The following is a 22,912-nucleotide window of genomic DNA, read 5'->3' on the forward strand; positions in this document are numbered from 1 at the left end:
TCTTGCTTTACAAGCCATACCTTGGTGAATGGGAACAGCAGCAGCAGCACTACTCAAAGTCCCCTACCTGAAATGTTTGCACCCCGTTTCTAATTTACATACAGTTTATATTTTTGTTGCTTCTCCCTTACCCGCTTTGTTTTGTTGCTTCTCCCTTACCCAAGTGCTTCTGCTCTTCATAGAGCCCAACTCCTGTCAGAGAGCATTGATTTCCCCCCAAAAAATGTGTATTCTGGAGAAAATAAGTGGGTCTTTGGAGACAATAGTCTTTTTTCTGTGGTACTCAAGGGAATGACAGGACGCCATGACTCTTTCATTGTCTGTTGCATTTTCAGAGGAAATGAATGGTGGCCACTAGAAGTTGGACAGCAAGAAGAGCTCTGGGGAATGATAGGATGTCATTCTTCAGTGCATTTTCAGGGGAAATCAATGGCCATCAACAGGAGCTTGTCACTGTGAAGGGGAGAATTGCTTGAAACTGAGGGGCAGCTTTGTGAAGCAAGACATCAGCAATTGCTGACTCCCCACCCTAAAATTTTAAAGGTATTTTTGAGACTTCCCAGCCTCAAAAATTTCAAGGTATTTTTGTAGGCTCCCTTCAAAAGTACCTCAAAGGTCCCTCCTCACCACCACCACCATTGAAAGTATTGGCAAAAATAAGAGTTCCAGGCCCACACTAATTGAACTCAAATATTATTATTTTTCCTCACCAACAGCTATTGATGCTTCTAGTGATCCATGTGAAGAAATATATTGTGGAACTTCAGCAGAGTCTGAACAAGAAACGAAAGCAATTACAGCTTTCATTCGCAGTCATCTGTCTTCAATCAAAGCCTACGTGTCAATACATTCCTACTCACAGATGCTGTTGTACCCTTATGGCTATAGATTTGAGAAGACCCCAAACCATGATGAACTGGTATTGTGAAATGAAAATATATCCCCTTTTCTAATATCTGTCTATTGGCTTTATCATGTTTAAAAATCCGATAATTCAATACTGTAAATCCAAAATTGTATGGAATCCTTTGGGATAAAGTCACAGTTTAGACCAAGCCTGTCTCTACACAATATTGAGACATCTCATCATTTTGCTAATATTGGGATGGAATCTTCATAGTCTTAAATATTGTACACAATATATTATTGTATATTAAATAATATACATTATATATAATATGATATATATTGTATACAATATATTATTGTTCCAGAGCTGTAGCTAGGGTTGGTGGTGTTGCGTAACCTAATCAGAGCAATGATTCACTCCACTTAAGGTTTTTTGTTTTGTTTTGTGAAGGCTTTTTAATTTGCGAGATTTCCATGTAATGAATGAAAGTTTTTTTTTTAGAATAATAATATTTCTGGCTTTTAAAAAAAAAATAGAGATAGCTTGTGCTTCCCTCTCAAAGTGATACTGCTCCCAACTTTCAAAGTGATACTGCTCCCAACTTTGCCCATCAGACCTGCCCAGCTCTACCCACCCAAGATTCCCCCAATGGATTTTTCAAGATCATGATTGCTCTTAAGTGTTCTTAAAAACACTTTCCACTTCAGTTACCTGACTGTGAGCAGAGTGTTTACAAGTTGGTAAAGCATAACTCAAGAAAGTTATTTATTTAAAGAAAGGGCTCATTGCGTAGAAGTGTCCAAACTGTTCTTGTAAAAGCTATATGGTTCTGATGCTAGCAATTCATAGACACTAAAATACAACTTAAACACATGGGATTGACAAGAAAATCATCTCTGCTTCCCATCATTTCTTTAAAATCTTGTCTTGAAATTCAGCAGCCAAGTCTAGCGAGGCTGGCTGGCTACAGCCCTGAGCAAGTGGGTGGCAAATGCCAATTATGGTGGATTCTTCTGGGCAAAGTAAAAATAAATGCTCAGCGCTTGCTTGAGCAATAAACTTGCTCAAGTGGATTTTGATCTCTAAGATACAATGAGTTATCTCCCAGGAAAGCTGATCATGACTAAATACTATTGACAAATTACTGAACACCATTGACATCAATGAGACAAATTACTTAGTCCCATGAATTCCAGTGGGAGTGAGTCATGTTCAGCTGTCTTTGGATACAATCCAGTGCTTTTGTTCTTCTTGTTGTTTTGCTTTAAACCAGAATGAAATTGCAAAGGGAGCAGCCGAAGCTATATCCAGCCTGTATGGTACGGAATATACCTATGGGGCATCAGCGGTTACAATCTGTGAGTGTTTTAATTTCTTTTATTTAAAATGTCACTGTGTTTACCTCTGTGTATATGGAACACAGGAGAGAAGAGCTCATCTTGTGGTAGCAAGCATGTCTTGTCCCCTTAGCTAAGCAGGGTCCATCCTGATTGCATAGGAATGAGAGACTTGATGTGTGAGCACTGTAAGATATTCCCCTCAGGGGATGGAGCCGCTCTGGGAAGAGCAGAAGGTTTCAAGTTCCCTCCCTGGCTTCTCCAAGATAGGACAAGATTTTTATTTATTTTTTAAATAGGACAAGATTTTTTTATTGAACCAACAAACTACCAAAGCATACAGTATGTTACCAAAGCACAATTATATACAAAGTGGTTGTTTGTACATCATATATCTACAAAGATTTACAAACAAGGATTTGGTAACCCACAGGGTTATAACGTATATGCAGGCAATACTGTTACTCGAGGATGGGGGATTCCAAGGCACATCAGGTAATCGGGGGGGGGGGTATGTCCAACGTCCATTTCCATAATTTGTCCCATTGCTGTTTAGAAGAGATAAACTTGTCTTTTTGCACATAACCTTACAAACTTTCCCAGAAGAAATTTACTGTCTCATCTACGTGAACCTCTTGGTCGCGTCTTCCCTCCCTATTCCTATGCAGGAGCATTGCATAAATGACATACAGGTTTACTAACCTGATTACGAGAAGGGGAACGTTCCAATTCCCTAGTATGAGGGCACCCATTCCGTCCCATTTCCTTGAAGGTTTCTTTCTGGGACCTCGAAAAGAGGTTCTGTCGCTCAAACCCGAGGTTAGTTCTTCCCAAGTCTGTTTTTCCAAATCAGGCCACTCTAACAACTTGAGAGAGATTCCTGCCTGCAACCTTAGAGAAGCCACTGCCGGTCTGTGAAGACAATACTGAGCTAGATAGACCAGTGGTCTGACTCAGTATATGGCAGCTTCCTATGTTCCTATGAACCAATTCAGAACTATAGCTGTTATGGAGGGAAACCTAGTGGTGAGGTCCTGGGTTACTGTGGGGTGGGGAGAGAAATCTATGGCTTGTTTAATCAGATGTTAATAGTTTTCGTTTATTTAAAAAAATTAAATCCCGCCTTCCCAGCGAAAAGTCTCACAAGACAAATGAACAATTTAAAACAACAAAGCAAATAACAGTAAAACAGCAATGATTTAACAGTGAAAGCGCTAGGGACAAAGCAGCAAGCACATCCCACTTTCCACCAGCCTGGGTGAGGGAGGAATTAATGTTCACTGGGGAACATATAAATCTCTCAGTGGGCCTCCATAGGTACATGCTCAAAGTCATCATTTATCTCAGACCAGTTACCCCTGTGTGACTTTGCTGTATTAACAATTAGTGCAGCCGCAGAATGTCACGAACAGTTAAGACAGGCTCATGGGAGAAGAGGGGATTCCATCTGTGTGGTTTATTATGAGTACAAACAAGGGAGCAAGTTGTTTTTCTAAATTATCACAGCATTAGAAAAATATGATCTTGTGAATATATGTGAGTCATTGCTCTCATAGGGATTCAGATTCATCTCACCTTAGGCTTTGACCTGGCTCATATAGGACTGGGCATCACTTGATGACTACTGACAGCACTACAACACGGATGGTCCGCCCCAGGCACCTCATGGATCCTGTCGGATTCCAGGAGGCTCTTGGGGACATTCCTTGCAATCTGGTAGGCGTTTCTCCATCACAGCTCGTGGAATCTTGGAACATCGAGGCCACGAGGGCATTAGATGAAGTTGCTCCCAAGCATCCTCTTATGGTTTGTGGATCCCGGCTCCCTTGGTTCTCTGAGGAGCTTAGGGAGATGAAACAGACCAAAAGACGCTTGGAACGCCATTGGAGGAAAACTGGTGCCGAAGATGACCGAATATGACTACTTGCCTATATTCGGGAATATTCTAGGACGATAAGAGTGGCGATATCCCACTATTTCTCCGCTCTTATCGCATCAGCTGACTCTCGTCCAGCAGCCTTATTTCGGACTACCCGCTCCCTTCTTAGGAAAGAGGAGCTGGTAGATGTTCAGTCTGGCCGTTGTGATCAATTTGCTCAATTCTTTGCTGATAAAGTCACCCGCCTTCAGCTAGAGTTGGACTCTACTTCTGTAGGATCTGATCAGATAGAGGAGATTCTGCCCTGTGATGTTATATGGGACACCTTTGAGTTGTTTGAGGATATGGACACAATTCTCTCAGGTATGGGTGCAGCAACATGTTGCTTGTACCCTTGTCCTTCCTGGCTGGTTAGAACAGCTGGTGGGAATGTTAATTCTTGGCTACGGGAGTTGGTTAACTCTTTGCTACATGAGGGTTTCGTACCAGCAGCCCTTAAAGAGGCAATAGTTCACCCTCACTTGAAGAAACCCTCCCTGGACCCTGAGGTCCTTCACAACTACAGGCCGATCTCCAATCTCCCTTTTGTAGCGAAGGTGTTAGAGGGGGTTGTATGTGCCCAGCTTGAGAGGATCTTAGAGGAAACTGGCTATCTTAATTCTTATCAGTCGGGTTTCAGGCCTTGGCATAACACAGAGACAGCATTGCTCGCTCCAGTAGATGACCTTCTTCGGGACCTTGATGAGGGTAGTGTCCCTCTCTTGGTCCTTTTAGATCTCTCAGTGGCCTCTGACACTATCGATCATGCTCTCCTCCTTGACCACCCATGTGGGTTGGGTATCGGGGGCACTGTCTTACAGTAGTTCCGTTCTCACCTTAGTGGGCGTGTCCAGTCGGTATGCATTGAGGACAGATGCTGTGGCCCATGGCCACTCCTTTATGGAGTTCCCCAGGGTTCAGTTCTTGCCCCTGTCCTCTTTAACATCTATATGGAGCCACTGAGTCAGGTCATTTCCCAGTTTGGGGTGAGATTTTATCAATACGCTGACGATACTCAGCTGTATATTGCCATCCCGAACCATTCTGGAGATGCTGTTTCTGTGCTTACTCGATGCCTGGAAGCTGTTAAGGTCTGGATGAATCAAAATAAACTCAGACTGAATCCCACCAAACTGAATTACTCCTACTCAGCCCTCGTACCGGCCAACAGCTGGATGTGAACCTTATTTTTTGGGGGGTGGCACTGCCCCCGAAGGAGCTTGTACGTGATTTGGGGGTCCTTTTGGACTCGCACCTCCTGCTTGAACAGCAGGTGGAGGCTGCAGCCAGAAGTGCCTTTGCCCAGCTCCATCTGATTTGTCAATTACGCTTTTACCTTGATCGGCAAGCATTAATGACAGTGACCTTGTTATCTCCCCTTGTTATCTCCCCTCTTGATTATTGTAATGCCCTCTATTTAAGGTTACCTTTGAGGACGATCGAAAAGTTACAATGGGTCCAGAATGCAGCGGCTCATTTACTAATGGGTGCCAGAAAATATAACAGGGTAACACCTCTCCTGCAGTCATTACACTGGTTGCCTATTTGCTACCAAGTTCAATTTAAAGTCCTAGTTTTGACCTTCAAAGCCTTGTGGGGTTTGGCACCTGTTTACCTACAGACACACCTCTCCCATCCAGTTACATCCCATTCGGTCAGATCTGCTCAGATGGCCCTTTTGTCAGTCCCCAATTTCCGGGAGGTTTGGGGCGCTAGGACCCGTGAAACGGCCTTCTCGGTTGCTGCCCCACTTCTCTGGAATTCCCTTCCTCTGCAGATTCGTTTGGCTCCTTCTTTGTCGATTTTTAAGTCTCTATTGAAGACTTTTCTCTTTCACCAGGCTTTTACCTTGTAGTTTACCTAACTTCCCCCCCTCCCTCTATTAGTTACTTTAGTTTTATTTAGAATGTAATTTTAATCCTGTTTTGTTTTGCATGTGTTTGTACACCGCCCAGAGTCTTCGGAGTGGGCAGTATATCAAGTGTTTCATACACACACACACACACACACACACACACACACACCTACTCCCAATGCCCCTAGTGGTCATTAGGATTACTGGGGCAAAAGGTCGATGCCATCTGGATCTGGATCTCCAACAGGGTTCGCCATAGGGCAACCTCTAAGTCCTTCTCATTGGCTTTGAACACCATGACTGAGCCCTCAAATATACGAAGCAATAATAAAGAAAAGTAATTCCGGGGCATTTTCACATATCTAGAATGTGAGAAATAAAATTGCAAATGCCAGTGACTAGCTTATAAGCAGGTTTGAGCTCAATAATCTTTATCAGAAATTAGCCACTGATCATAGCTACACAAACACAATTTGCCTTCATTTTTACAACCCTTTGTTTCAATTCTATTTTTCTGCCATGTTCTTGGCAACACCAGCTAATTTTGCCATCATGCCTTGCAGATCCTAGCTCTGGTTGTTCCGATGACTGGGCATACAATCAGGGCATCAAGTATTCCTTCACTTTTGAACTTCGAGATAAAGGCAAATATGGGTTCCTCCTCCCTGAACATCAGATCAAACCAACTTGTGAAGAGATCATGCTGGCAGTCAAGTATCTTGCCAATTATATCCTCAGCCACACTTCATAATTTGAACGAGCACTTTCAGATATATTGCAGAGGCTTGGAAAGCAATAAACCATGATGTGTTTACAGAGGAAGAACTCAGTGTGTTAAGACAGTATTGTTGTTTTATAAGGAGAAAGAATTGTTGGAGTATGTGGTCTGGGCACAGGATATTTAATCCTCTTCCAGTTTTAAGCATAATGGCAGCCACGCAGAAATCCACTAGTTAATATCACATTCCATTTTGTTAAAGTTTTAGGGAGCAAAATGTCTAATAGAATTTTTGCAGGGAGTCTTTGGTCAATATGTCTATTCTAAGTCTATGGGTCAATGAAATGTGTGGGTTTACTTATGTTCAGAGATATAACAAAAAATTCAAATATTATCTATACAAATATTAAAAGATGCCTGTTGCAGGTCTTAAGGTCTGACCTAAAGGATAAGGTTGAAAGTGGGCTCCTCAGTACCTTGTTGTCTGAAGCAGACATTTCCCCCTGATTTAGAACATTTAGTTGTTAGACTAGCTTCACACAAAATGGAGTATAGGCTTTTAAATGGAAATCATCTGAGTGACATCAGGAGGGAAAACTTTCTGTTTCGATCAAAGGCAGTGGCGCTGTTCTAACCTAAAGTCAGGCAGTGGTTAAGGTGACTTTACCTAAGATACAGGAATGGAATGAAAATCCAGCTAAAAGATGCAGATGCAGGGGCAGAGCCATCATTGGGCAGCTGGGTTAAAAGAACCCGGGCCACCACCCCCAGGGGCTGCGCCTCGCGGCCTGAGACATACACCTCGCATCTGACGTCTGATGCAGGGGGCGTTATTTTACTCCCAAACGGGGCCGCGTGGCCTTTTAAAGGTAGGGAGAGCCACTCCTGGCCCCGCTGCCAATGCAGTGGGGCCAATCTCCCTCCCAAACAGGGCTGCATGTAGAGGCTTATGCAGCATGTATGGTTTTGTTAACAGCACACACCAACACAATTAGTTAGGATTTTGGCCAAGGTTTCTACTTTGTGTCTACAGATCAGCAGCGCAGGTAACAGATAAAGAGGGAATTCCACAAATGAGGCCCCACCACTCAAAAAGCCTTGCCCTTGGTAGCTACCCTCCTAACTTCAGAATGTGGGGGGAAGCAGAACCAGGTCTCAGATTAAGAATTTAACAGCTGGGAAGATAAATTTATCAGCAGTTGTCCTTCACATACCTAGACCCAGGCTACTTAAATTGTGCCTAGAAACAAACTGCTAACTAGTAAACTTCATTTAATTACTCATGAGTACTTCTTTCCTATCAATGCTAGTCAATTGCTTCCAGTTGTATTCGGAACCAAATGGAATTTCTAAACAGTTTGCTGGTACACATTTTTATTTGATTTATTTATCTCTTTGTTTAATAAATTTCATACTACCTAACCAAGATCACTCTAGACGGTTCACATGAACAAAAACAAATGAAACCAAAATGAATAACCATTAACACAATAGAGACTTAAAACCATTGAAAAGTCATTCAAGGCCAGCCTAAAGAAATTTGTCTTTAGGGTTCTTTTAAGGGCTGCTAATAATCTTAAACCTTGGATATCTGTGGGAAGTGCATTCCACAGTCCAGGAGTGACTTCACGCAGGATTCATTAAGGTGGTATAGTGAAATTTGGAAGATGAACTGTATATCCAACTTTATCATCTGTAAGCCCATACCTTTGGTCTTAGGGAAGGAATTCATACATTATTCCTCCTTCCCTTGCCTTCCAACACATTCAAGAACCTCAAACTCCTATAATGATGATGATGATGATGATTATTATTATTATTAATTTGATTTCTATACCGCCCTTCCAAAATGGCTCAGGGCAGTTAACACAGAGAAATAACAAAGAAATAATATGGAACCCTGTCCCCAAAGGGCTCACATTCTAAAAAGAAACATATGGTAGAGACCAGCAACAGTCACTGGAGGTACTGTGCTGGGGGTGGATAGGGCCAGTTACTCTCCCCCTGCTAAATAAAGAGGAACACCATGGTAAAAGGTGCCTCTTTGCCCAGTTAGCTATTAAGCAAAACAAACTATGCTCTACCAATTATATTTCAAGGTAAGGTGCCTAAAACCGAGATCTCGCCAAGCTAAGCTTGTTATAGATATAAACTTATTTTCCCAAATTGTCACCCTCTCTTTCCACTGCAAGCCACCGTGTAAAGAAATATAAATGTTCAACATTTATAATTTTCTTCCAAAGAAATTATATCAGAGGCCTCAATACAACAGTGTTGCCCTATGTACTCCATCAGAATTGTGCTATTTCTCATATTTGCTGTTAAACCAGCAGAGGGAGCTATGACCTCAAATTAATGTTGTGAGTATGAACGAACATGTTGCAGAAAAGTTTGGGTAGTCTTCTACACTGACTGGCAGCAGCTCTCCAAAGTTTCAGGCAAGAGTCTCTCCCAGCCCTACCGGGAGATGCCAGGGACTGAAACTGGCTGCATGCAAGCAGATGCTCTACCACTAAGTGATGGCCCCATTCCCGAAGGGGACTACCTTTTGGCAGACAGTACTTAAGTGGTGCAGCGGGGAAATGCTTGACTAACAAGCAGAAGGTTGCTGGTTTGAATCCCTGCTGATACTATACCAGGCAGCAGCGATATAGGAAGATGCTGAAAGGCATCATCTCATACTGCCTGGGAGGAGGCCATGGTAAACCCCTCCTGTATTCTACCAAACACAACCACAGGGGTCTGTGGGCACCAAAAGTCGAAATCGACTCAACAAACACACTTTACTTTAATCATATGTAGTCACCCATCCCAATGCAAACCAGGGCATACCCTGCTTAGCAAATGGGTCCATTCATGCTTATCATTACTACAAGACTAGTTCTCTTCCCCAAAGGAAGAGGGGAAGGAGAATAGGCTTTATACATCTCCTCTACACATTCCTAGGGTTGCCGTATAGAAAAGAGGACAGGTCTCCTCCTGTTCCTTTATGAGATATACAGAAAAGGAAATGTCAGGAGATACAGCTTGTCATGGATGGAAAAGAAAAGCCACACCTGCTGAAATTCACTCTTCTGTGCATCTCATAAAGGTATAGGAGACCTATAGTAGAGGCACAGAAGAGGGAATTTCAGCAGGTGCAGATTCTCTTTTCTCTACGCGACAAGAAAAGCTGTATCTGCTGAAAGAGGGGGATGCTCTCTTTGAAGGGACCCCTTCCTTGAATGATGCGGCCATATCCACTCACACAGAGGATACTCCTCCAGGAGTTGGGGGTTCTCCTAGAAGTGGGTGCTTCAATCATTAGGAGCTTTTTAAAATTTATTTATTTCACTTCATTTATAAACTGCCCCATCCAAAAGCTCTGGGCAGTGTAAGTAAAAAGTAAAGTGTGCCATCAAGTCAATTCTGACTTCTGGCGCCCACAGAGCCCTGTAGTTTTCTTTGGTATAATACAGGAAGGGTTTACCATTGCCTCCTCCCATGCAGTATGAGATGATGCCTTTCAGCATCTTCCTATATCGCTGCTGCCTGATATAGTACCAGTGGGGATTCGAACCAGCAACCTTCTGCTTGTTAGTCAAGCATTTCCCCGCTGTGCCACTTAGGACAGTGTATGACAAGCTTTAAAAGACACAAACACACACACCATTTAAAACACAGTGCTCAAAACAATTTAAAAAACAATTTTAAAAAAACTCAAAACCATTGAAAACTAATTTAAATACTTTAAAAAACAATTTTAAAACCTTGGAAGGCCAGGCCAAACAAGTAAGTTTTTAGGGCTCTCTTAAAGGCTGACAGCGAGTCATATCTGCGGATATCTGCGAGAGTGCATTCCATAGGCCAGGAGCAGCTACAGAAAAGGCCCGGTTCCAAGTTGCCACCAGACGTGCTGGTGGTAACTGGAGTTACCTCTCCAGATGACCTCAACATGTGATGGGGAATATACAGAAGAAGGAATTCTCTAAGGAGCGCCTTGGAGCGATAGGAGCACCATAGAGAGATATGGAGATACAATGGATATTTATACACCACTCTTCAACCAAAGTTCTCAAAGTGATTTAGATGGGAACACAAATAATGGGTTTGTTTGAGATGGGTTTGTGATCTGCGTGTAGACTGCACAGTGACCTGCCTGCCTGGTTGTGGACATCACACAGTGGGTGGGTGATGTAACATGTAACAACAAACCAGAGTTAAACAGGGCAGAGGCTTACTTATGAGTAGAGCCAGTCACCAGGGGCAGTAGTGCTCTAGTTTTAGTGGTGCACGACTACTGTGAAGAGAGAGCCACCCAACCAAGGGTGGGCCACGTTTGCTCAATGGAGTGCCAGGCCATGGGAACACCCCCACACAACTCATGAGAAGAACCATCCAAGGGAAGGGGAAAGGAATGGCCAAGCAAATTCAGTCATGATGTCTGACAGCAAAACATCCCCTTCTCTCATATACAGCTCCTTCACAAGAATGTCAGGCCACTGGGGCTCTAATGAGAGCCAGGTTGCTGAGTGGAGGAAAACCGTACCCCAGAGACTGCTTTCCTTGTATGGGGGACTGTGGTCAATTAGCTGTCAGAGTGTGGACCCTGCCAGCCTGTCCACCCATGTGTACATTTGCACCCTTGCTGGCGCCCCAGAAAGGTGACCCCCCCACTGGGACAGCTGGAAACCAGGGCTGTCCTCTCCATCTAATCCCCATGCAGGGTGATCTGCCATGCCAGGGATCGCAGCTCTGCTGTCCTAGAAGGGTGTCCCTCCCCATTGCTTAACACCATCATAAGCAGCCACCCAGCCTTTCAGGTTGGTGATCTCTAAAGCAGGAAACAGAGTCACCACTGTAGAAGGCACCAAATTGATGGGGTGGAGGGGAAGCACAGGTGCGACCCAAGTTCGCTCAGAAGCAGGCAGAGAGGTTGATTTCTCCTCATTGGCTGAGCTGCTTGGAGCAGTTTTCTCTGTGGGTTGGAACTGGGACAGCAGCCAGTGCAGACCCTGCAGCAGCCATCAGATCCTTGCCCATCGAGGCCATAAGCTCCACCACAGCCTCAGGCCACCTGCTTGGAGCCACAGCACTTCATCCATCTCCAGTGGATGTGAAACTAGCAGGCTCCACAGCCAGTTCCCTGTTCTCCCTGCAAGGGGGGGGGGGTGCAGATCATCTCTGCAGCAGCACAGATGCCAGGAAGAGCCTGTGGAACTGGCCTCATGCAGGTGCACCAGTGCCACACATCATGGGTGCAGGACCTTTGTCACACACAAGTCAGGGCTGCCAATGGATAGCCAGGGTCCACTTGAGAGCAAACCCAACACCCCCACACCAGTGGTCCCCCACGAAAGAGTCCTTATGGCACGGTGATGCTGTTGGGGATCAAAAGCCACTATCAAGCCTCTTCTCCGCCCTCAAGTTTCCTGGTTCAGGAAGATGTCGGGTATGCTGGAGCAGTTTCCTGCACGGAAAGTCCCTCCCAGCTCAGCCGTTCTGTCCAGCCACCATGTGATCACTGCTGAAGGCAGTTGCTTTCTGAAAGCCCAGCAAAGACTCAGCCCCCAGCGGTGTTCCCTGTCACGGGGAATCCCAGAACTTGTTGACTGCAGCTCCCACCATCCCCAGCCAAAGGCCATTGCAGCTACGATGATGGGTGATGTAGTTCACGAGCTTGGGAAATCCCTGCTCCAGAGAACACTAACAGGTATGTAGGCAGCAGAGCTCCAAAGAGGAGAGGGAGGGCATGCCAGCTGCACTGGGAGCAAGCAAGGACACTGCAAGGACACTGCAAGGACGTGAACCCCGTCCTGGAAACTAGGAGCACCACCTGCCAGTGTCTTTTGCTTCTTCTTTTTTTCCATGCAGTCCCACAAGACGAAAAGTAAAACACGAGAGAACCAGAGACTGTTCTCTCAGGAAAAGAGAAAGCTCAAGGAGTCCAGAAGAGACCTGCTGCACCCTAGTCCTCTTCTTCTGACCACTCCATTGTGACCACCTGGAAAAGACTAAGCATAGTGGTGGAGAACCAGCAGGGTTGTTCATATGGGGCCTGATCCAGCAGGGCTGGGTAGCCAGCCATGCTTCCAAGCAACACTCCCCAGCAACATTGGCCCCTGGGACAGGCATCTGGCTGACTTATCCTGTCATTTCCTGAACATATGCATATGGATATATATATCCTGTAGATATACATATACAAGATAACATTGGTGTTGCAGCGCTGGCCACCTCCCAGGCCTCTTGCAAGGGCCATTGCAAATAGGGTGATGGGTGACGAGAAGAGGGCTGTATACACCTACAGCGGCTGCAACACACGTTACATTTTGCAACCCAGCAGCTAAAAATCTGTGCAGTGGTTTGGCAAGGATTGTTGAAGAAATCCATGTTCTCACAGCCTGCTCTGTGGGATGCAGCTCATTGTAAGCAATTGTAAAGTGATGCAATTGCGGGGTGGGGGGGGATTTCAGGTATATGCTGATGGAGTCTGAGCTGTTAGTGACTGGCCAGGAGAGAGATCTTGGGGTCATAGTGGAAGGCTCCTTGAAAATGTCGACTCAGTGCGCAGCAGCTGTGAAAAAGGCAAATTCCATGCTAGGAATCATTAGGAAGGGGACTGAAAATAAAAATGTTAATATTAGCATGCCCTTATACAAATCTATGGTGTGGCCACATTTGGAGTAGTGCATACGGTTCTGGTCACTGTATCTTAAGAAGGACATTGTAGAACTGGAAAAGGGAGGAGAGCTGGTCTTGTGGTTGCAAGCATGAATTGTCCCCTTTGCTAAGCAGGGTCCACCCTTTGCATTTGAATGGGAGGCTACATGTGAGCACTGTAACATCTTCCCCTTAGGGGATGGGGCTGCTCTGGGAAGATTTGCATGCTTGCATGCAGAAGGTTCCAAGGTCCCTCCCTGGCACATCTCCAAGATAGACCTGAGAGAGACTCCTGCCTGTAACCTTGGAGAAGCTACTGCCACTCTGTGTAGACAATACTGAGCTAGATGGACCAATGGTCCAACAGTATGTGGGAGATTCCTATGTCCCTATGAAGAAGAGAGCAACCAAGATGATGAGGGGCCTGGAGCACCTTCCTTTTGAGGCAAGGCTACAGCATCTGGGACTTTTTAGTTTGGAAAAGAGGTGACTACCGGGAGACATGATAGAGGTGTATCAAATTATGCATGGAGTAGAGAAGAGTGGACAGAGAGAAGCTTTCCTCCCTCTCTCACAACACTAGAACCTGGGGTCATCTCATGAAATTCAAGGCCAGGAAATTAAGTCCAACGAAAGGAAATACTTTTTCACATAATGCATCATTAGTCTATGGAACTGTCTGCCATGGGATATGGTGATAGCCACTAGCTGGGATGACTTAAAAGGGGCTTAGACAAATTCATGGAGGACAGTCCTATCAATGGCTACTTGTCTGGTGGCTAGAGTCCATTTCCAGCCTCAGAGACAAGATGCCCCTGAATAGCTGTTGCAGGAGAGGAATAGAAGGAGTGAGGGCATGCCCTCACCTCACCTTGCCTGTGGGATTCTCAGAGGCATCTGATGGGCCACTGTGTGAAACAGGATGCTGGACTATATGGTCCCTGGACCCTATCCAGCAGGGCTGTTCTTATGGGAGCGTGTGGAGCCTGGCAGTCCTGGAGGACTCTTTAATTGGGATTGCCAGAATTGTAAATTGTAAATAAATTGATTGTACTAGAATACCAATGTATAGAATAATATGTATCCATATACATTATTTTCTATTACTGGATGTATTTATCGTATACATCAAGGGGAGGACAGCAAGGGTGAGGGCCAGGTCTCTTGGCCTAGGTATTTGTAGGGGGGGGGGCATTTAATAGTAGAGCTTCTGTTTTAATCTGTCCTGGGTGAGACAATCTTAGAATGTGTCTGGGCTTAACTGGAGATGGGGAGAGAGGGGGCGTGTCCACTGATTGTGGGGTGGCCATTCTGGTTGTGGTGGGGAACAGAAGAAGTAACGTTGGCAGGTCAGCGGGCCATTACAGGGGAAGGTGACTTGGAAATCTAATAGCTGTTTCCCCTTCCGGCTGTCCTGCCAACTCTTTGACCTTGGGGAGCAGTGCCGATCATCCTCGGAACCTCACCTTGCTCCTCTGTAATGCCAGGTCAGTCCAGAACAAATCAGAAACCATCCATGATTTGATACTGGATGAAGCTGCCGACCTTATATGTAATACAGAGACCTGGTTGGGGGAGGCTGGTGGCCTGGTCTGGTCCCTAACCGAGCTGACGGACTTGGTCTCGGACTTGGTGTTGGAGTCCCCCAGGCCTGTGGTGCTGGGGGACTTCAATGTTCACTTTGAGACCAATTTGTCCAGGTTGGCTCAGGAGTTCATAGCAGCCATGATGACTATGGGCCTATCCCAAGTGGTCTCGGGGCCGATGCACATTGCTGGTTACACACTTGATTTGGGTCCCTAACCGAGCTGACAGACTTGGTCTCGGACTTGGTGTTGGAGTCCCCCAGGCTTGTGGTGCTGGGGGACTTCAATGTTCACTTTGAGACCAATTTGTCCGGGTTGGCTCAGGAGTTCATAGCAGCCATGACGACTATGGGCCTATCCCAAGTGGTCTCGGGGCCGACGCACATTGCTGGTCACACGCTTGATTTGGTCTTTCACTCTGATCAGGGTGGTGTTCCGTGGGTGGGGAATCCTGTGTTTTCCCCATTGTCATGGACGGACCACCATCTGGTTAAGGTTGGACTCACAATCACTTCCCACCTTCACAGGGGCGAGGGACCTATTAGGATGATCTGTCCGAGAAGGTTATTGGATCCAATAGGATTTCAAGAAGCCTTGGAGGGATTTAGTGTTGGCTCTGCTGGTGATCCTGTTGATGTCCTGGTGGAGAATTGGAACAGCAAACTCACTGGGGCAGTAGACATGATTGCTCCAAAGTGTCCTCTCCGACTGGCTTCAAAATTGGACCCTTGGTATATGGAAGAACTACGGGGGCTGAAGCGGCGAGGTAGACGACTGGAACGCAAGTGGAGAAAGACTCGGCTTGAATCTGACAGATTGCAACATAGAGCTCATTTGAAGACCTATGCTCAGGTGATAAGTGCGGCAAAGAAGCTATTCTTTTCTGCCCGTATTGCATCCGCAAGTTCACGTCCGGCGGAGTTGTTCAGGGTTGTGAGAGGGCTAGTGAGTGCCCCTCCTCCCTTGAATCAGAATCTGGAACCATCGATTACCCGCTGTGATGTGTTTAATGAATTCTTTGTGGAAAAAATCTCTTGTATTCAGGCTGACATAGACTCCGTCTCCACAATTACCTCAGTGTCTGATGTGGAGGTGTCCAGCAACTCCTCTTGTGTGATTAGGTTGGATCGGTTCCAGTTTGTGACTCCTGAGGATGTGGACAAGCTGATTGGAATGGTGCGGCCTACCACCTGTTCTCTTGACCCTTGTCCGACATGGCTTATATTATCTGGCAGGGGGTTGTTATGGAAGGCCTGGTAGAGATTATAAATGCATCTCTGTATGGTGTTCCCCAGGGCTCCATATTGTCTCCAGTGTTTAATATCTACATGAAACCGCTGGGAGAGATCATCAGGTTGAGGCGGTGACTGGAAGTGCCTTCTATCAGCTTTGGCTGATACACCTACTGTGTCTGTTTCTTGAGGTGAATGACCTCAAAACAGTGGTACATCTGCTGGTAGCCTCCAGACTGGATTACTGTAATGTGCTCTATATGGGGCTGCCCTTGTACGTAGTCCGGAAACTACAGCTGGTTCAGAATGTGGCAGCCAGGCTGGTCTCTGGGTCATCTCAGAAAGACCATATTACTCCTGTATTGAAGGAGCTACACTGGCTGCCAATATGTTTCCAGGCAAAATACAAGGTGCTGGTTATAACCTATAAAGCCCTAAACAGTTTGGGCCCTGGGTATTTAAGGGAACATCTTCTTCTGCATGAACCCCACCTCCCACTGAGATCTGCTGGAGAGGTCCGTCTGCAGCTGCCACCGGCTCGTCTGGTGGCCACTCAGAGATGGACCTTCTCTGCTGCTGCCCCGACGCTTTGGAATGCGCTCCCTAGTGAAATAAGAGCCTCCCCATCTCTGACAGCTTTTTTAAAGTCTTTAAAAACACATTTCTTCACCCAGGCTTTTGATTAATGTTGTTTTAATGGTTTTAATGCTGTTTTAAAATATTATTTTAAAATTTTTAAATTGTTGTAATGTGTGTGGGCCCCCCCCCCGCCCCATTTTTGTCTTAACAAATGTTTTACTTTGTTTTTATTCTGTTGTAAACCACCCAGAGACATAAGTTTGCGGCGGTATAAAAATGTTTTAATAAATATTAAATAAATAAAATATGAGAGTGATTTTAACAGTTTTAAATAACATCCTTTTGTAAAAGATTTATATATTTGTACATCTTTTTGTTTCCTTCTTGCATTAATAAGGTTGGGTTAATTGCATTAATAACCATAATAATTATGGTTGTGAAATGCCTAGAGCCTTCAGAGTCAGGCAGTATGAAGAAGAAGAAGAAGAAGAAGAAGAAGAAGAAGAAGAAGAAGAAGAAGAAGAAGAAGAAGAAGAAGAAGAAGAAGAAGAAGACACAGCAGGACAAACATGTGGGTGCCTGCCCTGTGCTATTTCTCCTTTGGTGACTTCTACAATCCATGTTCCAACCATGCCTGAGCTTATGTGGGCCAGTTTATGTGGCACAAAATACTTCTGAAGCCCCTCCTCAAATGACTGTATGGAGCATAAGATGCTCTCCAAGAATGCAAAAGCTGGCCTGTCCTGCTCCACAGGACAGCAACACCAAGCTATCCATTTCAGACTTCAGAGAAAACTCTTTGTTCCTAACTAGATGAGATAGTTCTATCCCCATATAAACAACTGGACTGAGTCCAGTTCCCATCACTGGATGCAGGGAAAGTATGCCATTTAGCATACAGACTGAGGAGTATGGTCTGTCTCCAGGATGACTGAACTGCTTTCTCCAACAATTATATGATGCCAGATTCGTGGCTACCAGGAGACAAGACTCCTAAAAGCACACAGATACTTAAAAGCAAAAAACAAAAACAAAAAATCTTTGCTTTGCATTGCCATAAATTTCAGCAAGTTTGTGGAGATCGATGAGTGTCTTCCATAATAATTAACTGATATTAATTTGGGGTTTACAAGATGCCAGCAATGTGAATGATACAGTTCAAGCTATGGCTGCAACCTTTGAAACAGGTGTACACACATTCACAAGTTTTACTTCATCTGCAGGTTCATCTTTTTTCCTGTAACCCAGATCCTTCAAACCAGATCTAATTCTGAGCCATAGCTATTTCCCAGAACCCACTGCCAATGTCAGAGAAACATTTCTCCTAGGCTTGAGTGCCTAGATGCTAGCGATAAGTGTGTCTTGGGATCCATTCCTGATGCTGAGCCAGGGTATCTTGAGTTCTGTTGAAGACTGGCAGCCTTTTTTGCTCTGTGGTTTTAATTGCTTCGGGACAGGAAATAAACAGGTGAAGCCTTTTCTAATACAAAGATGAAGTGCTAGAGAAATTAAGTTCCCAACTTGGGTCCCCAGATGTTGTCCAGTTACAACTTCCGTCATCCTCATGCACAATAATGGCCTTTGTGGGGATGAAGTGAGTTGTAGTAGTCATTGTGGCTGGAAATTATGGGTGTTGGAATCCAACAAGGTATGGTAAAGTGTGCCATCGGGTCAGTGTCGACTTGTGGTGACCACAGAGCCTTGTGGTTTTCTTGGAGCTTTTTCAGACAGGGCTTTCATGGCAACTTCCTATTTGCCTCAAAAGCTTGCCTGGCAGCTCCTCTCGCTTTATCCAGAAAAAGTAGTTGAAATACAGGATTTTTATTTTATTTTTTACCCTGGACATAAATCGGGCTAAGCTTAAATTCAGAAGGAAAAATCCAAGTTGTGTGTGAAGTGCTCCCGGAGATCTCACACGGACATCGGTGAGAATCTGGCTGATGTCTGAATGCACACACTCCCTTCCGCTGACTACTGCTCTGCATTTTGCCATCTGTGCACCAGATGACAATACTAAATACAAATACGAAAACAATGAGTATCTCTTCAACCAAAGTTCCCAAAGCGATTTACATACAGAAATAATGGCACACAGATAGGCACTATGGGTAACTGCTTAATCGCAGAACTATGAACATCTGGGTTTGGTGGTCATGGCTAAGCTGTTATTGAGTTTGAGAATTAATCACTAATAGATGTTATCTACTGAATTTTAACCGGCTATTTTTAAAAGTGCTTTAATATGTTGTTCTCCCTCCTGAATCTTCAGGGTGGGGAAAAGAGTGCAAAACTTGTTAGCATTCAGTCTACTTGGGAAGTTAATTCACTGGTCAAAGTGAAGTTTTTCACACAGGGCTTTTAAAGCCCTTTAACTCGCATCTCCTCCGGAATAGAGTGGGTATGTTCACATATCGGCCAGATTTACCCCAAAGTCCATGCGAGTTATCAGAGAGCAGATCACACACAATTTGGGTTTTTTCACTGCTCATTAGCATGTAGCCTGATTTATATCCGGGGTAAAAAAAATCCACTATTTGTGTCAGGTTTTGGGGATAACTTTTGAGTTTGCCATAAAGCCTCCCAGTTAAACCTGCTGTGTGTAAAAATCCAGCAGGACTGAAGCTGCTCAAACCTCACTGGATTCTGCCCAAATCAGGGTGGAAATCTTATTAAAAACTTGGTCTTTAAATATAACTTTCCAGAAACCAGAAACCAAGGCCAGTTTGTCAACAGGATTGATTAAACTTCACAATGCTACTTCAAGTGAGTCTAGCTGGCAGAATGTAGCTAGGCACTTCTCCGGATCCGCACTTTAAGACTAAGATGTGGCCAGCATTTCTGTTTCTCTCACTGACCTGCACAGATGATTTTTTTAAAATAGCCAAAAAAAACCCACAAAAAACCCCTGTGGTCAGCTTTCAGCCTTCACTGGCATAAGAACCCTCCTGTACCAAACAGCCCTGAAGCAAACCTCAGTTAGTTTAAAGAATGCCCTCTATTTATTCACTATGAGCTGCTGGATGAAGGATATGAAATCTAATCGGAGCTTGTAGTCAGGAAAAGGTGGGAAGGAGAGGGTTATTAAGAGTTTTGCTGAAAGAACCCATGCCACAGCTCAAGAAGAAATATAGTCCATAAGAACTCAAAGTCAGCAACATACGGAACCTTGGTGGAACTATACTAGTTTCTGTTGCTACTGAAGTGTGCCTGTGATGATATTCTTCCATGCATACATATCTGAATGGTAGTTTCCCATTGTATTGGTTTAGTATATTCATATGCAATACTAGAAATATAGAAAGTGGACAGTGAAGGCTTGGTGTAGAATAGTGGCAGAGTCGACTAGGCAGACCTCGATTGCTGCCTAGGACACCAATTCCTGTGGGGCGGGGGGTGCATATAAATAGTGCCAGAATATAGCACGGTCAATTATTCTTCCTCTTGTATTGCACCCCTGAAGTACTGCACAATGGTTTAAGAATGTAATATGTGTGCCTCATCCTCAAAGGGCCTGCAAATACACAGTCTTCTCTTTGCTCACTGCACGTCAGCCCTCAATAAATAGCTAGTCTCAGAAGCTGCACTCCCTCTCGTGACTATGAATTGCCTGCCTCAGCATTCATTTCCAAAAAGAAATGGTCTGGATTTTGAAATTAACAGTAGCATCTTTTCATCTCTGAAGTGTCAAGAGTTTTGCCCCCCAAATAGACTGGGCCATCTGTATCCTTAAACCAGCATGGGCTAATCATTCACTGGTCATCCATGTGGGCTGCGCTACAAACCAGAAAGTCCCTGTTTTGGATCTCACCTTTGTAACGAACTCATTAAGAGACCTTAGATAAGCCACTCCTCATCTGCAATATATAGATGACTGCACTCATCTTACAAGTAGAGATGTGCAAGAAACAATTTTTTTATTCTTTTCAAATTTATTTATTTATTTATTTATTTATTTTTGCATTTATATACCGCCTTTCGTTAAAAAGACAACCCCAAGGCGGTTTACAAAAGTTAAAAACATACAATAAAAAGACAATAAAAACATCATGTTAAAAATATAAAAACAGACATAAATACAATACAACAAATAAAAACACAGAGAGGCTGCAGTAGAAAACGATCATGTAAAAGCCTGGGTAAAAAGCCAAGTCTTTAAAAGCTTTCTAAAAGCCGTGATGGAGTCCGAGGAACGAATGGCCACTGGGAGAGCATTCCAGAGTCTGGGGGCAGCAACAGAGAAGGCCCTGTCCCGAGTGCACGACAGCCGGGCCTCCCTCATTGTCGGCACCCGGAGCAGGGCCCCCTCAGATGTCCTTGTCAAGCGGGCAGCAACCCTTGGGAGCAGGCGGTCCCTCAAATACCCCGGGCCCAAACCGTTTAGGGCTTTAAAGGTCAAAACCAGCACCTTGAATTGGACCCGGAAACGAACCGGCAGCCAGTGCAGCTCTTTCAAAATGGGGGTGATATGTTCCCAACGGGCAGCTCCGGATAAAACCCTCGCTGCCGCGTTTTGCACTAGCTGCAGTTTCCGGATATTCTTCAAGGGCAGCCCCACGTAGAGCGCGTTACAGTAATCCAGCCGCGACGTGACTAAGGCGTGGGTAACCGTGGCCAGATCTGCCTTCTCGAGAAAGGGACGCAGCTGGCGCACCAGCCGAAGCCGTGCAAAGGCACCCCTGGCCACCGCCTCCACCTGAGCTTCCAAAAGCAGAGCCGGGTCCAATAGTACCCCCAAGCTGCGTACTTGCTCCTTCAAGGGGAGTGCAACCCCATCCAGAACCGGTAAAATCTCCTCATCCCGATTGGCTCTCCTACTGACCAACAGTACCTCCGTCTTATCCGGATTCCATTTCAGTTTGTTAGCCCACATCCAACCCATCACGGCCTCCAGCCCCCGATTCAGGACATCCACTGCCTCCCTAGGATAAGATGACAAGGAGAGATAGAGCTGAGTGTCATCTGCGTATTGCTGACAACTCAGTCCAAATCTCCGGATGACCTCTCCCAGCGGCTTCATGTAGATGTTAAACAGCATGGGGGACAAGACCGATCCCTGCGGGACCCCACAGGCCAACGGCCACGGGGCCGAGCAGTAGTCCCCCAGCACCACCTTCTGAACCCTCCCCTCAAGAAAGGACCGAAACCACTGCAACGCAGTGCCTCCGATTCCCATACTCGAGAGGCGGCCCAGAAGGATACCATGGTCGATGGTATCGAACGCCGCCGAGAGGTCCAGCAGAACCAACAGGGACGCACTCCCCCTGTCTAGTTCCCGGCGTAGGTCATCCACTAGGGCGACCAAGGCAGTCTCAGTCCCATACCCGGGGCGGAAGCCAGATTGAAAAGGGTCCAGATAATCCGTATCATCCAAAACCCTCTGCAGCTGGGACGCCACCACACGCTCTATCACCTTGCCCAAAAAGGGGAGGTTAGACACAGGTCTATAGTTGTCCAGGTTGGAGGGATCAAGGGAGGGCTTTTTTAATAGAGGTCTTACCACCGCCTCCTTAAGGCACGATGGCATCCTGCCCTCCCTTAATGAAGCATTAACGATCACCTCCAACCATCTACCTGTCCCCTCCCTGGCAGCTTTTATTAGCCATGAAGGGCAAGGGTCAAGAGCGCACGAAGTCGCCCGCACACTGCCCAGGATCTTGTCCACATCCTCAGGCCGCACCAACTGAAAAGAATCCAACACAACGGGACCAGATGGTACCAAAGGCACGTCTTCCGGAACTGCCAAAACTCTGGAGTCCAGGTCAGCACGGATGCAAGCGACTTTATCTGCAAAGCGACAGGCAAACCGATCACAAAGAGCTGTAGATGGCTCCTCCCCCATTGTCTGGGGGGATGTGTGGAGCAAGGTTTTCACCAAACGAAACAGCTCTGTTTGCCTGCACTGAGCAGACGCAATGGAGGCGGAGAAAAAAAATTTCTTCGCCGCCCCCACCGCCACGGCGTAGTCCCTAAAATGGGCTCTAGCCCGTGTTCGATCGGATTCGTGACGACTCTTCCTCCAGCGTCGCTCCAGCCGTCGCCCGAGTTGCTTCATCGCCCTAAGCTCCGAGGAAAACCAAGGAGCAGAACGGGCTCCACCAAGCCGGAGAGGGCGCTTGGGGGCAACCGTGTCAACAGCCCGGGCCATCTCTCCATTCCAGAGATCAACCAAGGCCTCGACAGGGTCACCAGCTCTGG

At 45.6% G+C, this 22,912-nt stretch overlaps 1 protein-coding gene across 8 annotated transcripts in view; it reads left to right on the forward strand.

The window, feature by feature from the left end:
• Positions 1-7,025, forward strand: part of LOC128352465 (mast cell carboxypeptidase A-like) — a 32,971-nt gene extending 25,946 nt beyond the window's left edge. For 7 of the 8 annotated variants that reach the window (XM_053313083.1, XM_053313078.1, XM_053313081.1 and 4 more), the window contains 3 exons: positions 717-919; positions 2,124-2,208; positions 6,524-7,025. In XM_053313083.1, coding sequence (XP_053169058.1) covers positions 717-919; positions 2,124-2,208; positions 6,524-6,711 — 476 coding nt within the window. In that variant the 3' untranslated portion in view covers positions 6,712-7,025. The remainder of the gene's footprint in view (positions 1-716; positions 920-2,123; positions 2,209-6,523) is intronic. The other variant, XM_053313082.1, reaches the window with a different exon arrangement.
• The last annotated feature ends 15,887 nt before the right edge of the window (positions 7,026-22,912 follow it).

Source organism: Hemicordylus capensis, chromosome 3, assembly GCF_027244095.1.
Source record: "Hemicordylus capensis ecotype Gifberg chromosome 3, rHemCap1.1.pri, whole genome shotgun sequence".
Lineage (NCBI taxonomy): Eukaryota > Metazoa > Chordata > Lepidosauria > Squamata > Cordylidae > Hemicordylus > Hemicordylus capensis.